Raw genomic sequence first — 16,832 nt, 5'->3', positions numbered from 1 at the left:
CTTCCCTACCCACCTTAATATCCCCCTACCCAAGTATATAAAATCTCTTGAGGCCAGACACATCCTTACCTACTGAGGTCAATTAAGCGTCCCAGGTGGAAGAACATATCCCAAGTACAGGCAACAGCTGTTGGAATAGCCCCTTCTCCAGTTGTTTGAAACTCACATTAAGGCCTAGATTTACAACTGGTACTTATTTCTGAGATGGCCTGGGTTTAGCCCATGTATGTTTTTTGCTTCTTGGTTCAGTCTCTGAGATCCTGAAGGCTCCAGTTTAGTTGATACTGTTGGTCTTCCTGGGGAGTTTGTAACCTTCCTTCCATTCTTCCTTAAGAGTCCCCAAACTCCATCCACTGTTTGCCTGTGGGTTTCCACATTTGTCTTAGTCAGCTGCTGGGTGAATCTCTCAGATGAGAGCCATGCTAGAATATTATATGCAAGCATAACAGAGTATCATTAACAGTATCAGGGATTCATGCTCACCCATGGTGTGGGAATGCCACTTGAAATTTTAAATTTAAACATTGATTGGTTGTAAGATGGAATATCAGAGGCATTTTGATTTGTGTTTTCCCAGTGACTAAGGACATTAAACAGTTCCTTAAGTGCTCCTCGGCCACTAGAGATTCTTCTGTTGAGAATTACTTGTTTAGTTCTGTATCTTGTCTTCTCATTGGGTTATTTGGATTGTTGGTGTCTAATTTCTTGTGTTTTTTATATATTTTGTGTATTACTCCTATTTTGGATGTAGGGTTGGAGAAAATCTTTTCCACGATCTAGTCTGTTTTGTCCTGTTGATGGTGCCCCTTTGCCTTACAGATTTTCCACTTCCTGAGGTCCCATTTATTAAGTGTTGATCTCAGTGTCTGAGCTGTTGGTATTCTGTTCAGGAAGTTGTCTCCTGAACCAAGGCATTCAAGGCTATTTCCCACATTCTCTTCTATTATATTTATTGTATCAGGTTTTATGTTGAACTCTTTGATCTACTTGGACTTGAGTGTTGTACAGGGTGTTAAAATGAATATATTTGCATTTTGTAACATGAAGAGATCCAGTTAGAATAGCACTATTTATTGAGAATACTTTATTTTTTACCCCATTGTATGGTTTTGGCTTCTTTGTCAAAAAATCCAGTGTTCCTAGATCTGAGGATGTTTTTCTGGGTTCGAGTCAGTTTCATTGACAAACCTGTCTGCCCTTATACAAATATTATGCATTTTTTATTAGTATTTCTTTGTACTATAGCTTGAAATCAGGGATGGTACTTCCAGGAGTTCTTTTATTGTACAGTATTGCTTTGGCAACTCTGTGATTTTTCATATGTATAGGTGAGTATTTTTCTTTCAAGGTAAAGGATTGTACTGGAATTATAATGGGTATTGCATTGAATCTGTAGACTGCTTTTTGTAAGATGGCCATTTTTACTAGGCTAATGTTTTAGATCCATGAGCATGGAGATATTTCCATCTTCTGGTATTTTTTTCAATATCTGACTTCAGAGACTTGAAGCTCTTGTCATACAGGTATTTATCTTGCTAAGAGTTACATCAAGATATTTTATATTTTTGTGGCTATTTTGAAGAATGTTCCTTCTCTAATTTCATTCTCAGCCAACTTATTTTTCCTATAAAGCACTGCTACTAATTTGAGTTAACTTCATATCTTGCCACATTGTGGAAAATGTGTATCAGCTCTGGCAGGTCTCTGGTATAATTTTTGGTGTCACTTATTTACACTATCATATCATCTGTGAATAGCAATACTTGGACTTCTTCCTTTCCAAGTTGTATCCCTTTAATCTCCTTCAGTTGCCTTAATGCTCTAGCTATAACTTCAAGAACTATCTTGAATAGATAGGGAGAGAGTGGACAGCCTTATCTTGTCCCTGATTTTTGTCAGATTATTTTAAGTTTCTCTCCTTTAATTTAATGTTTGTTATTGTCTTAGTGTATGTTTCCTTTATTATATTTAGACATCTACCTTCTATCCATCTCTTTAAGACATTTAGCATGAAGGGGCTTGCTGGTTGTGCCTCAGTTGTAACTAACATGAAGAGGATTGTGGGGTAGGTGTCTTACCTGAATGTTCCTGGGACCAGAAAGCCAACATGGAAAGGCAGGCAGAGTCTGGGCCAGAGGATGGAGCAAATGGGACAGAGCACAGCGTACCCTTGTGGTTTTTTTAAAATTATTATTTAAAAATAAAGATATTTTAGGATGAATTAAATGTTTCATTTCATAGGCACTGGGTCCACTGCCACACAGTTTGTCCACAACTGGACATAGTGGTTAATTTTTCACAGTCCTTCCATTAGGGCAGAACTTTCTTCAACTTACAGCACTATCTTGCTTAGTTCCTGCAGGCAGGGCATAGTGGAGGCAGTTCCATCGTGTTCTGATCACTAAGTGATGCAGAGTATTAGTAGTGCCAGAAAGTCAACTGATTCTAAGTGTGCTGGAAAAGTCGCCAAAGATCAAAGTCACAGAAGACACCTCATTCTAATATCCTGATGGAAAGTCCTCAAGGACAAGCAATTTGTTTCCTGCTATGCAAATAGGGTACTTTTCTTTCTTAAGAGCAAAGGCTTTTTCTATACAGAATCTCATATTTTGCTAACAGGATGACATAACATAACAACAAAGAACAATCATATATACAGCACTGACGATAATTTGGGAGAGTGTAATATATATGCAGCAAAGGTCAAGAATCACAAAGCATTAAGGCTAGAGCAACACCAGCTAATGATCAAATGGAATTAACACTATGTGTATAACTCTTATCTGGTCATTAGTAATTTTGTTTTACAAGTGGCACCCATACTGTAACTATGAAACAGACTACAATGACAGGTGCAGCACTAACTCACACTCTAAATTGTGAACAATGCAGATTTAGCTCAAGTAGTAGTTCTAATGAAGCCTTTCTTTTGAGCTGAACTATTTATTGACTGTTAGGAAGTGGAAGAATGATTATTGCACCCATTAAGATTGAAGATTGTGAGAAAAACAGTGGGGAGAAAATCAGAAATCAGTTTTCATGTGAGATCCTGGTGAGATGTTTATTTGACCCACATGTTGATGATGCTCGTCCAATTTGCAGATGTTTATAGACTCCCAAGGGAAACTCCAATGTGAGACCTATACATGTGGGAGGAGGCTTTTAACCTGTGGATATCATAATGAGAGTACTCTCAGCCAGTTTCCTGTCCCAGTTCATGGCTCTGTTGCTGTGTGTGTCCTGCTTCTCCATGGGTCATTGGCTACTAGTTCACGAGTGCTGGGGGAGCTGAAGTTAGGTGGGCAGTGTTTGGGTAGCCAGAGAGTATGATTGTGACAGAATGACTGACTTCCAGCATCAGCCTCAGTGAGGCAGCTCTGCTTTATTTGGGGTGTGGAATGGCTATCTAGTTTTTGGGAAGAGGATGAGCATTTCCAGGTTGAGTATGTATTGTTGACTAGAGCTGAAGGTACTGGGAATGCCTCATTTGCATGGAGAGGCATAGCAGGAATCCCTAGTGCTTGCTGTACAGGTTCTTATCAGGAGAAAGGAAGTTGAACCTGGAATCTCAACAAGGCTGTGTGACATTCTTTAAGAAGAGAATGTTGAGGGTCAGGTTCCCCAAATCAGGCAGAGAAGAGGATTTCCCACTAAGACAAGACAGTCCTCCATTTTGCACCTAGCTCAGGAGAGCTATTGATATATGGGAGACTACAACCTTAATAGCTGAGTGTCCCAATGCTGCTATAATACAACCCTGATGATAACCAGATCAGAGGAGGAAAGTGTTCATGTCTGCTTATAATGGAAGACAAAGCTTGAGCTGGAGGCAGGATATTGGATGCAGAAACTCAAAAAGAGTGCACGGCAGACTAACACTCTTTCCTTTGTTGGTTCCAGGCTCATGTTCACTCACATATCACACTTACATAATTACCATGAGAAAAAAAGAATTTATGGGGCTCATGAGAAGTAAAGGAGTAAATAATTAAAAATTTGAAAATGTTCCTGACTCAACCAGACATATCCAACAGCATGAATATAATGAAGGCAAGACTGCTCCAAGGGGCAAAAAGAAGACAGGCGTCACAAAACAGGATCACTTCTCATTCATCACACTAAGTGGTATCTGTTTCTACTGAAAAAAAATTGCAAAGTTGGCTGCGTGTGGTGGTACATTTTGTTAATCCTGGCATATGGGAGGCAGAGGCAGGCAGATTTCTGTGAGTTCTAGGCCAGGATGGTTTTGGAGGTAAGTCTAGCCTGCTTTCCATTAGTGAAAGTGCATCTTGGAAAAAAAATACCACCCCAAACAACAACAACAACAACAACAACAAAACAAAAAAGAAAACAAAACAAAAAAACCAAAAACCAAACCCTCTAAAACCAAACCAAACCAACCAACAAACCAAGGAAACCAACATAATATCACTGCTTTTGGAGTCACCAAAGTTTTCTTCCTTGTCTAGTGGCTCCTACTAAATCCTCAGAGAGACCAGTGGGAACAGAGACAATTTTGCATTGTCAAGGAAGTCAAAGAAAGGGCAGTGTGACTGACAGGATTTTAGGAAACTGCTCTTGAAGACTAAACCAGTGCAGGCTTCAGCATGCTCCAGCAGACCCCAGAAGGCTCTAGCAGTGCCCAGCAAACGTGTGGTCTCTCTGATCCAAGGCTAGATTGAACTAGTAACTTAATTTCCCAGATCAGGCTATGAGCATAAACAGCAAGAATCTGAGAACTACTACCATAGTAGTTTGATCTAGGCTTTTTTTTTAAATATATTTTATTATGTATTTTCCTCAATTACAATTCCAATGCTATCACAAAAGCCCCCCATACCCTCCTCCCTCCCCCCACTTCTCTACCCACCCATTCCAATTTTTTTGGCCCTGGCGTTCCCCTGTACTGGGACTTATGAAGTTTGTGTGTCCAATGGGCCTCTCTTTCCAGTGATGGCTGACTAGGCCATCTTTTGATACTTGATATGCAGCTAGAGTCAAGAGCTCTGGGGTACTGGTTAGTTCATAATGTTGTACCACCTATAGGGTTGCAGATCCCTTTAGCTCCTTGGGTACTTTCTCTAGCTCCTCCATTGGGAGTCCTGTGATCCATCCACTAGCTGACTGTGAACATCCACTTCTGTGTTTGCTAGGCCCCGGCATAGTCTCACAAGAGACAGCTATATCTGGGTCCTTTCAGCAAAATCTTGCTAGTGTATGAAATGGTGTCAGAGTTTGGAAGCTGATTATGGGGTGGATCCCTGGGTATGGCAGTCTCTAGATGGTCCATCCTTTCGTCACAGCTCCAATCTTTGTTTCTGTAACTCCTTCCATGGATGTTTTGTTCCCAATTCTAAGAAGGGGTACAGTGACCACACTTTGGTCTTCATTCTTCTTGAGTTTCATGTGTTTAGCAGATTGTATCTTATATCTTGGGTATCCTAAGTTTTGGGCTAATATCCACATATCAGTGAGTACATATTGTGTGAGTTCGTTTGTGATTGTGTTACCTCACTCAGGATGATGCCCTCCAGGTCCATCCATTTGCCTAGGAATTTCATAAATTCATTCTTTTTAATAGCTGAGTAGTACTCCATTGTGTAAATGTACCACATTTTCTATATCCATTCCTCTATTGAGGGGCACCTGGGTTCTTTCCAGCTTCTGGCTATTATAAATAAGGCTGCTATGAACATAGTGGAGCATGTGTCCTTCTTCCCAGTTGGGACATCTTCTGATCTAGGCTTTCTAATTGGTTAGAGTGCACATGCCTGTGTTTTGATGCGTTGCTTGGCAACAGCAACTTCAGTTGATGGACTTCAGTTGATAGGAGTACCTGTGCTGCCTGGACTCTATCCTACTGAGCCAGATTGTGGGAGCTTTGTCGTGGTGGTGGTGGTGGTGGTGACAAAATCTCACTTGTTTTCCGTTCTGATATATAACAGTTTGTGGATTCGGAGGGTGGCCAAAAACCAAGGAGGAGGGCAGGGCTAGGGTGACTCGGGGTGGGTGGGTGGGGAACTCCACTATGAAGAAGTTCTTTGGCAACAGGAATCCAAGGTATTCTTCCTCTGGCCCCTCCACCAGCCAGAGTGGGTCCTTCCAGTGACCTAGAGGGCAGTGCTGGGATGCTCCTAGCCTCAATTCTTTCAGACAGCTCAAAAGGCAACAGAGCTTTTGGAAAGATCCACAAGGCTCAGAGCAGAGATGGTGTTGCCACGGTTCAGAAAGGGGTCAGATTTGCAGATGATGTCACGAATGGCAGAGACAGAAATAACAGTTAACTGGGACTGGTCATCAGGGCTGAGGAGCAGGTTGGGAGTTATGTGGCAAAGGATGTGTCAGCTTTCCTAAGTTGCCCAGAAAACTAGAGCGAGGAGGGACCTGCCAGTGCTTTCACTGCTGGTGACTAGTATGCTAACCTTAGTCATTAAGATGTTTTGGAAATGAAAAGTGGTCATCTCTGTGCCTGGCAGTTATTCTACTGTTCAGTGAATGGTGGGGGGCGGGGCACCGCTGACCTAGAGCTCTTCACCACCCAACTGTCTTGGTTCTTGAATTTCTTAATGTTTTTAATCCCAGCTTTTTCTGTGACTGTCTGATGATGTACCTGCTTTTCTTCCAGGCGCTATAGTAGTAGTAGTAGTAGGTTGACCTCATTTTCATCCACATGCCATTAAATTTTATTCCTTCAATTCCTCAAAGTACTCACTTTGAAATAGTAGACACCCTTTCAATTTGGAGTCTGAGTATACCTATGTGAAGAACCAACATGGACTCCTGCAATGCTAATTTTACCCTTTGGAGTCATTTTCTAGCTGAATCTCAGGCTTCTTGAAACTACCATGTAGCCCAGGGCAGAAATTCAGGACCACATGGAGTCATTTTCTAGCTGAATCTCAGGCTCTGGAAACTATGGTCTTACCATGTAGCCCAGGGCAGAAATTCAGGACCACATGGTTTATCCTTTGAAAGGCTTATCTGTCCTTCACCAGTGGAGAGACACACAGACTGCATCCCCTTCACTCCTACCTGACCTTGATATTTCTTTGTGGTTTTCATCATCTGAAAGCTATACTGTAGCTTTGGTTTTTCCCTCAGCTCTTTCGTATAGAGTGGTTTGTTACCTTCATTTTTCTCAATCTGTACATCACAAAGAATTCACATCCAATATGCTATCCTTCTTAGATGGCCTCTTAAGTTTTTCTTTATCTGTGAATTCTATCATGAACTCATGAAGAAGTATTATTATACATTTCTTGGTAATGAAATATTTCGTGTGATGTGCAACTTTATGAATATTTTTCACATAATAATTATTATATACTATTTGTACTATATACTAATATATATTCTAGCAACACTTAATGCCTTTAGAAGTAAAAATAAATCTTAATGCAAAGCTGAAAGTTTATTATGTTATCATGTTATTGTATACTTACAGGTTCATTTCACATAAATACTTAGACATCATTTTAGTTGCAGTTTCCTGAAAGCAATATATTGAATATATTTATCTCAAATACAGGTTTTCTTTCCATTTATACAAATTTTCCTTCAAGAGTAGCAATAATGACTGCAGTCATAATAGGGAGAAGGAAAAATGACTTCAAACTGAAAAGCTATCTTAAATTTGCTTATTACTTATGTCAACAGCCAAAAGAAAGAAGATATTTAAATCTGAGACAGTAATCATATATAGTGCTACCTCCCAGAACAGGATGAAGCAAAGGTTAGAGATGAGGTGAAGGGAAAACCAGAGGTATTAACAGAAAAATCAAAAGTGGCTTTATGAAGTTGGGAAAATATAAATATGGGCACAAGAGAATGGCTATGAGCTTTATGGAGTTGTGTGCATTTGCATGTTGGAACATTTTGGACAAGATGGCCATTTACCTCTCATTGTACCTGATAAACACCAGATGATTATGGAAGCCCATGTATGTATATCAGCAGTTTGAAAATCCAACTGGCATACTCTGTGATAACTTTATTCTTTCTTAGAGAGTCTGCATAATGCTGTGTTTATTTCTCATTGGCAGTTGACATATTTATACTTCTGGTATGTTTTGTATTTTATCCTTAAGATCAGTTACTCATCATCAAACTTTTAAAATTAATTTAGTTGTTATTTACACAACATATTTTGTTCCCCCTTCCACCATCTGACTGTTCCACATCCCATACCTCCTCCCAAGCCCCCATCTCTATGTGAATGTCCCCAGACCCCACTCCACCTTACCTCTAAAGTCTCTGGGGTTTCCAGTCTCTTGAGGATTAGGTGCATCATCTCTAAATGAACATAGGCCTGGCAGTCCTCTTCTGTATGTGTACTGGGGCCTCATATCAGCTGGTTTATGCTGTCTGTTTGGTGTTCCAGTGTTTGAGGGACCTCAGGGGTCAAGATTAATTGAGACTGCTGTTCCTCCTATGGGGTCACCCTTGCGCTCAGCTTCTTTCAGCATTCCCTAATTAAACAACATGGGTCAGGGGCTTCTTCCATTGGTTGGGTGCAAATATCTATATCTGACTCTTTCAGCTACTTGTTGGGTGTTCCAGAGTGAGGTCATGCTAGATCCCTTTTTGTGAGTGTTCCATAGCCTCAGGAATACTGTCAGGCCTTGGGACAGTTTATTAATATTAGCTGAAAATTTTTTTTGTTTTTGTCTTTTTTGAAAAATTTTAATATCTGAGTTGTTTTAAAACATAGATTTGAACCTCTATAATTTAATATTTATTTAAAATAAACAGCTTAACTATATTTATTTCAGCATGTTAAATTCATTTCCTTTTAAAATGCCTTTTTTTTTCTCTTCAAAGATTTTTTTTTCTTTATCTTTGTTTGCTGGCAAGTCTCAACATTCATAAACTTGTAAAATGGGGATTGACTTAAGATTTAAGCCTGAATTAGTACTAGGACAGATTCAGAAAGAGATACATAGAAAACCCAAGTCTATCTACACACACACACACACACACACACACACACACACACACACACACACACACACACACACACGGTGGGGAGGGGAAAGGAGAGAGAGAAGTAGAGAGTGATATCCTCCTGGTCATTGTGCCTATCTTCATTTCAAACAACCTTGTTTGTATAGGTTGCATAGGTTGAGAATTTAAATGTGAAAACCATTAGATAAACAGTTCAAATTCAACAGGACTCTGCTTCTCTGTCACACTTTCCAAAATACTGTACACAGAGAAATTTCCTAGTGTTTGTTAATTCACATAGACCTGAAAAGCTAGGACCAATATGGAGAAGCAGAATGCAGGTTGTAAATTTCATGCTTTTGTTGTCCCTTAGACTTCTCCCAGAAGTCTGAAAATAGCCAAGTATTCTTGACATTATGTACATTTTATCTTGGCAAAATTTTCAACTGTTTCTTGGGCCTCCTTGTACCATTTTGGACAAAGTGATACCATGTGTTCTTTTTATATGCATGTCTGAACTGACAGTGAAGATGGCTAATTCTGAGTTACACACCTTAGTATTGTACCAGGGGGAGAGGTGGTAGATCTCTCTGCCTTATGCCTCATTCGCAGTCCTGTTTCAGTTCAGGTAGAAAATTATATGAGTCCTTACCTGGGCATCCATGCAGCCTATGAGATAGTGGTTTGCAGTTGTTTTATTCTTAAGCTAGGCCAGTACATTCCTGTGCCTCTCCAAAGTAGAACCGTGAGTGAATCTTTGCTGGATATTTCATAGTTTGGGAGAAGTGTGTGTAGAATTACTAAAAGCTCATGTAAACTAGAAGTAAAATAACATCAGTAAACATTCTCATTTAACATAAAGTACTAAAGTGTACAGAATTACCTTAAAGCAATGAACTCAGCCATGTCTGTTGTTTGTTTTTTCCTCTGAAATGATTCCAGCAGACCTTTCTCCAGTAGTTCCAGTAATTCATCAACAGAAGTTGAAGAGAAGGAAAAGTGCTTGTTGTTTGTGAGTTAATTTTCCTGATCAGAATTGTTTTTTGTGTACTGTTTCTATTTCAATGTTTCTATGGCTTACCTGTCACCACTTTATTTGGACATTTTGTGGAGACAACTAAAGTATGGACCTTTGGTTGGTTATAATTTCCTGATATAAGATTTTCACACTCTGAGCTATTTATGTTGATTTCTGTATCTCACCTTTCCTTGTGCTGGTCTTTCTGTTTCATTTCCTTCACTGTTTACTAATTTGGCCTTATTTTTCAGAAATTGTGCATTGTTGTGCTTATATCTGGATAGGTCTCTGATTATCCTGATTTACTGTGTGTTGTTTTCCAATACTTTTCTAGGTAAAACAGCTTAACTTTCAGGCAGAAGTGCTAACACAGCCCTTTCTTCTCAACACAGAGGTAGAGGAGACTGGCAGTTCTCTGAATTTGAGGCCATCCTGGTCCATAACAGCCAGGGCTGCACAAAGAAATCTTGTCTCAAACAAACAGGCAAACAAGCAAAGAGACAAACAAACAGCTCCTCACTCCCCAAACATTGTAGCCTTTAATTTTATATTACCTTGGTTATTTGTATACGAGAGAAGATGTCTCCACATATAGATTTCCATCTGAGGAAACAAACATCTTAGCTTGATGTTATTTATCCTTGAATAGGTTGAACTAAACACTTCTTAGGGGAATATAATTCACTAAAGAACACAGTGGTAATTTATCCTTAGAGATATTCTTCTTACATGTTGTATATATTATTATAGGTAATATTTAATTGATATTTAGTAAATTGTTTCATGAGATATAAAAGGATAAATGATTACCTTATGTACTTTAGTATTTCTCCCCATTTTGCCCATTATTGCAATTTGAGTAACAGAGAAAATAAATTTTTTTAAACGAACAATATATTTTGATATTAGAATTGCCAACTATTCTTATTTTAGGCTTTAGGGCCACCAGAGTCCTGTTGTAGTATCTGTTAACTACAGTTACCACAGAGTCACAGTAAATACATGCAGGGGAAGAAATTTGCATATTTCCTGAGAAAACCTGAGCACAGAGCAGGACTGCAAAGCTTGTATTGGACTGTGACTAACATATTCGTCTCCCATTTAGAAAGGAAGGTTTAGTACTCAGCTACAAACAGAAGCTCCAAGAAGAGAAGAGGAGATGCAAAATCAGTTACAGAGGTACAATGGAAAGGAATATGGCAAGGAATTTGGGTGTTTGTAAAGGAAATAAGCAATGTATTATGAAGTTATAGGAACTCTGATGAGTCCTTTGTGCTGCCATTGAGAAATTCCTGCTTGAAGTTATGTGATTTTGTGCTGGATTAGAATTCAGCAGTATGCATGCTTTGCATGTTCAAGGACCACATGCATAAAAATAGAAAGGCATACTTTTAACCTTATCCCAAAAGTTACTGCGTAGATAACACAGCTCAGCTAGAAAAGTGATGGCTACCAAGTCATTCATTTGAATAATTTTAGAAAAGTATCTGAATATTTCAGGAGCTGTTTTTTAAAATTGATCTGTGAGTTTAATTATTTCAATTATATTAAATTTAGATTGAAATGTGAAAATCCAAAGCTAAAAGTTAAAGCAGAGCATCAAACAGAAGAATCAGAACAGCTTCATGTGATGTCAGAGGGTACAAGTTTGGTAAGTCAGCTGTATTCAGAATACTATTTTTCTTTGTCAAGTAGGGCTCTGTCTTGCCAGTCTAATGCGTGTGTGTGTGTGTGTGTGTGTGTGTGTGATAAGTATAAAAATGATTTTAATTCTTTTTTGAGAATCTCACACTTGTGGATTATTTACTTTAAGCACATACTTCCATTCTCCACATCCAACATATCCCTAGCAACATGCTGTCTTCCCAACTTCATGTCTCCTTCTTCCTATTCTTCCTCCTTTTAATTCACGTTCCTTCCATTTCTAACTATCCCCCGGAGTCCAATTACTGCTAATCATATATTTGTTGATGTGTAGCCATCTCTTGAATCATGAGCAACCTACCAGGATCTACACTTGGAAAGGAGAACAATTCTTCCTCCCTCAGCAGCCATGAAATATCAATATCTGTTTAGATAAGGGTGGGGCCTCATGAATATTCTGTAATTCTGCCTACTTTTAATCTTGCTAGATGTGTGTAGGTAACCATAGCTGCTATGAGTTCTTGAGAGTAGCAGACATATCATATTGAGAAGACAGCATTTCATGGCATTCTTTCCTGTTGGCTGGTTCTTCCATTGCTCAAATCTGATTTTCTCAGCATTCCCTGAGCTTGGGGGAACAGAAGTAAGTTCTACATTAAATTCTACACCATGCAAAAAGAGGCATGTCAAACATGTTACTGCTATAATAGGCAGTGTGAACCCAGGAGAGCAGGGGCTTAAAATGAGGCAGAGTAAAGTCTCATGCAGTAGTCAACTTTATTCAGATCAGCAGGCAATTTATACTATGAAGGTTAAGAAGAATCCCACGAATAAGGGGTTCAATAACAAAACAAGCCACACTTAGCAAAACAACATGTTTTAACAAAGAGGCACATAAATAAAAACAAGAGAAGTAAACTTATTCCTATCTGCAATATCTGGAGGAGCACAAAACACAGTACAAAAGCAATTCTCTATTTAAAGAAAGATCATAAGACTCTTGTCTTGTTTTCCTGGAGGTTTCTCACAAGCACTCAGAATTCTCACGTGAATCCATTCTTGGGCTGTGTTCTCCACTAACATATATCCATGGATATAACCATAAATATTTAGAAAGCAGTTTGATCAATTATCAATAAGACATCCCCTCTTTTTCTCGCAAAGAGATATAAGGCACAATTATATAAGTATCAATGTCATGTAATAATGCAGCCAAACTCTATATAAATAATTTCTTTGTTTTTGAAAATACATTTTCTTTGTGTGTATATGTGTGCATGTCTAGGTCATGGAAGTCTGTGTATGCCTGAGGGGCCTGAAGAAGGAGCTAGACTTACAGGCATTTGTGTTCTGCTAGACTTGAAGGCTAGGAAATAAAGTTGCTTCCTCAGGGATAGCATTTAATTCTCTTAACTAATGAGCACCTCTGCAGACCTACAAAGTAGTTTTTCTGAATGAAAATCAGGAAATTAATGAGTGAAGCTACAAGGAAACTCTATATTAAAACACATCAGTTACTGGGGCTAGATAGATTGATTAGCAGTTAAGAGTTCTTAAGCCATCAACAAAGCAGTACACAGGGCTCCAGCTGCATATGTAGCAGAGGATGGCCTTGTCATGTGTCAATGGGAGGAGAGGTCATTGGTCTTGTGAAGGCTCCATAGATGGACCCCAGGGTAGGGGACTCCAGGGCTGGGAGGTGGGAGTGGGTGGGGTGTGTGTGGGAGGAGAAACACCCTCATAGAAGTAGGAAGAGGGAGGATGTGATAGGGTGTTTCAGGGAGGGAGGGAAATGGGGAAGGGGATAACATTTGAAATGTAAATAAAGAAAATAAGAAATAAAAAATGATATATATATATATAAAAAGAGTTCTAGCTGATCTTGTGGAGATTCTGGGATCAATTCCCAGCTCCCATGTACAGACAGACATGCAAACAAGATACACTTTCACTTAAGAGAAATACAAAAATAATGAAAGACAGTTTTTCTTTATTTTCATCAAAGGTCAATGAAAAAGCTGATAAGCGTAAAGTCAACAGCTTGCAAGCAGCAGAAAACCTGAATCACAGTTGGGGGAACACATCAGAATACTGGAGTGAAAGTGTGGTTTTTCCATCAGAAAGTGGGAACCAAACTGCAATTCACTTATCAGAAAACCTGAATCACAGTTCAGTGCACAGAGCAGAAATCGGAAATCACAGCGAGGTGCCTGCAGCCATAAATGTGATACAGAGTATAGTGCCTGAAGCAGAAAAAATGAATCACAATGCTGCAGCCCTAGTTCTACAAAAGCAGGATGGAAAAACTGAAGAGCCACTGGTTCCTGCTGAGGAGAATCAAGAACATGATGGGTAAGACCACAATGATACATAACAGTAGATATTACTCGCCAGTGTTGCTAATATGAACGATATCCATATTCTATACTTTTTAAACCTGGCACAGTCAGTCGTCCATGACGATAAAAAATGCTGATATGCATGGTCAATCAGATGCTATTTCCAATTCTGTGGACATGTTTTATGTAAAAGAAAACCACAGTTGTCAATGTCACAGGACAACAGTCTAGAAGCTGGGGTGAAAAGGCTGTTTTGAATGGAAATTAGAATAGTAAACAATGTGTTGACAATGTAGCACAGAGCTATTGAGTGTGGGTTGTTATAAGCATAAAGGTTTCCCTCCTTGAACTAACTTCTTCATTGACATGTATTATTTCTCAGTAGTTCTTGAATGTGTCAATGAAGCTAACCTTCAAATGACATGTATTGAAGAATATTTAGAAATTCTGTTTAATTTATTGAGCAAGTGTCCCAAGTTGTCCAGCTATAAAGAAGTTTTGTACTTGTCTATATATGTGCTTATGAATGTGGAGGCCAAAGGAATATCTTCTCCCAGTCCTCAGGCAGCATCTATTGTGTTGAGATGGGGTCTCTCACTGGAAAATCACCTGTTAATCCACAGGCACCATAAACAGTGTCAAGATGGGATCTCTCATTATCCTGGTTTTGGTTAGGAAGCTCCAGGGATTTTCCTGTTTCTGTCTTCACAGGGTTGTGATAAAAAGTGCACAAGACCACACCCAAGTTTCAAGAAATTATTACCTTTTAAAACTTGTTTGTATTCACAAATTGTGCATGCATACGCTACATAGTGCATATATTCTTTAGAGGCCAACATGTCCACATTTGTCCTTTCCCTGTGGACATCCTGAGTATCAAACTCTGGTCTGTCTTCAGGATTGTCTGAGAGAGCATTTAGAATTGCGCCTTCTCACGTTCTCCAGGCCCAGCTTTTTAATTTCTTTTGGAGCATTGAATTTAGGTCCTTGGGCTCTCAAGGGGAAAATATTACCAGCTGAGCAATCATCAACTCAATCCCTTAGATTTTGAAGCAAATAGTTCAAGGTGAGCATGGTGGTTCTTGTTTTGTTTTGTTTTGTTTTGTTTTTGTGGTTTTTGTTGTTTTTTTAAGACAAGCTTTCTTGGTGTAGCTTTCTCTTCCTGGAACTCACACTGTAAACCCGGCTGGCCTTGAATTCCGAGATCTGCCTGTCTTTGCCTCTTGAACACTGGGAATAAATTTGTGTGCCACACAACTGGCAGCATGATGGTTTTTAATTTCAACACTAAGAAAGCTGAGGCAGGAGAACTGGAAACTTTGACTACATACATACTTTCTCAGAAAAACAAAAATAATTCATTTATGGGCCTACTTCTCTCAATGAGCTGGATTTCATCTGATCTCAGAAGCCAAGCAGTGTTACCTCAGGTTACTATTTATCCTATGTTTTTAGTTATAATTATAGTAAAATAAGTCATAATGTGGATTTCTCTTCCATTATATGATTTAAAGCCAACTGGAGTTGAATATTACTTTCCAAACTAGAGTTTGGAACAAATGTGTGGCTCTAACTTCCAGATTTGAATTCTTAGCCTTCTGCTCAGCCAGCTGCCTGGACTGCAGCAACCCAGTCAGCCTGTGTGTTCCACCTTTATACAATACCTGATAATATGTGAGGAAAGCAGTAAGTTTAACATAGGTTTAATTCTTAGAACCCTGAGTAACAACTGGGTCATCATCCCTGAGAGGAAACTCTTACATTCTGTCATAAAGTATTCTCCACATATAAGGAGTAAAGCATTGCTTGAAAATGAGTTTTACTGGACACAAAAGTTGATTTGATGAAAATGACAATAGAAATCCTTATGTATTTTTTTTCTGTAAAGTAATGCATGTTTTGCTTTTTGCTTTAACTTTTAAAATAATATACATAAAACCTTCTTTTTTTTCTTCTGATATTTGTAGTGATAATTCATTCCTGAATCCGGTTGTTCTTCCTATTTGCAGTTAAATTCTCTCATATTAAATCATTGCAATTGAAATACCAATATATTTGATCAGAGAAATAAGTTAGAGTGTTTTGTTGTGTTAGTATATATATTTTTTTCTGAAAGTATTTTATACTTTTCTAGGTCTATAAAGAACACCTCAAATATAACAGACAAGGTATGAGAATATAAATTGAAAATATAATTGTTAAAACACAGTATAAAATGAAAGCAATGTCATTAAAGTTAGTCATGAAAGTAAAATTAAAATACATAAAGATGTAATGTGAGAAAGTAAATTGAAAATGTAATTATTAAAGTACCATGTAAAGTGAAAGCAATATATAATTAATATAAACTTATATATGAAAGTAAAATTAAAATTTCCAGAGTTTTTAGAAGTATGGAGACATTTTTTCAAAAGTTATTTAGAAAGAGTTGCCAATATAAAGTTATTTTATATGAACTATGTTTCTATACCTTTTGTTGTTAAGATAAGGCCTCACAATGTAATCTTGGCTGGCCTAAAACTCACAATGTAGACCAGGTCGGCTCAGAATTCACAGATATTCACCTTCTTCTCTCTCTTGAGTGCTGTTTGTCATATTAAAAGAGAATATTTATCACATTGTGAAATTTACTCTTTGGTATAATCATTGGGAGGATATCTGAAATTGCTTTTATTCACTTTATAGGTCAATGAAGAAATAAATCACATGTTTGATTTGAATGAAGTAATTCCACCATATCAGAGAAATTCAGGAGACTCTGAGGTGTTCAATATTGATACTACTTTAAATCTGGTTGAACAGATCAGGAGGCAGAGTAAAGGTAGGAGTACTTCATGCAGCCTCTGTGTGTGCTATAGTGATGTATACACTGTTTAGAGCTGTCCAAT

General features: G+C 38.4%; 1 protein-coding gene across 2 annotated transcripts in view; it reads left to right on the top strand.

The window, feature by feature from the left end:
- Window positions 1-5,827: 5,827 nt before the first annotated feature.
- Window positions 5,828-16,832, top strand: part of LOC147005971 (ankyrin repeat domain-containing protein 26-like) — a 46,472-nt gene continuing 35,467 nt past the window's right edge. The window contains exons 1-7 of one of the 2 annotated variants that reach the window (XM_085835183.1): window positions 5,828-6,060; window positions 9,889-9,955; window positions 11,067-11,140; window positions 11,519-11,612; window positions 13,611-13,957; window positions 16,079-16,112; window positions 16,630-16,765. In XM_085835183.1, the coding sequence (XP_085691309.1) occupies window positions 6,029-6,060; window positions 9,889-9,955; window positions 11,067-11,140; window positions 11,519-11,612; window positions 13,611-13,957; window positions 16,079-16,112; window positions 16,630-16,765 (784 nt within the window). In that variant the 5' untranslated portion in view covers window positions 5,828-6,028. Of the gene's footprint in view, window positions 6,061-9,885; window positions 9,956-11,066; window positions 11,141-11,518; window positions 11,613-13,610; window positions 13,958-16,078; window positions 16,113-16,629; window positions 16,766-16,832 lie in introns of both variants that reach the window. The other variant, XM_085835182.1, reaches the window with a different exon arrangement.

The sequence above is a fragment of the Mus caroli genome, unplaced genomic scaffold (genome assembly GCF_978045245.1).
Source record: "Mus caroli unplaced genomic scaffold, Mus_caroli_1 scaffold_2, whole genome shotgun sequence".
In the NCBI taxonomy this organism is placed as follows: Eukaryota; Metazoa; Chordata; class Mammalia; order Rodentia; family Muridae; genus Mus; species Mus caroli.
The sequence above is the reverse complement of the archived record's forward strand: the minus strand, read 5'-3'. Positions and strand labels throughout refer to the sequence as shown.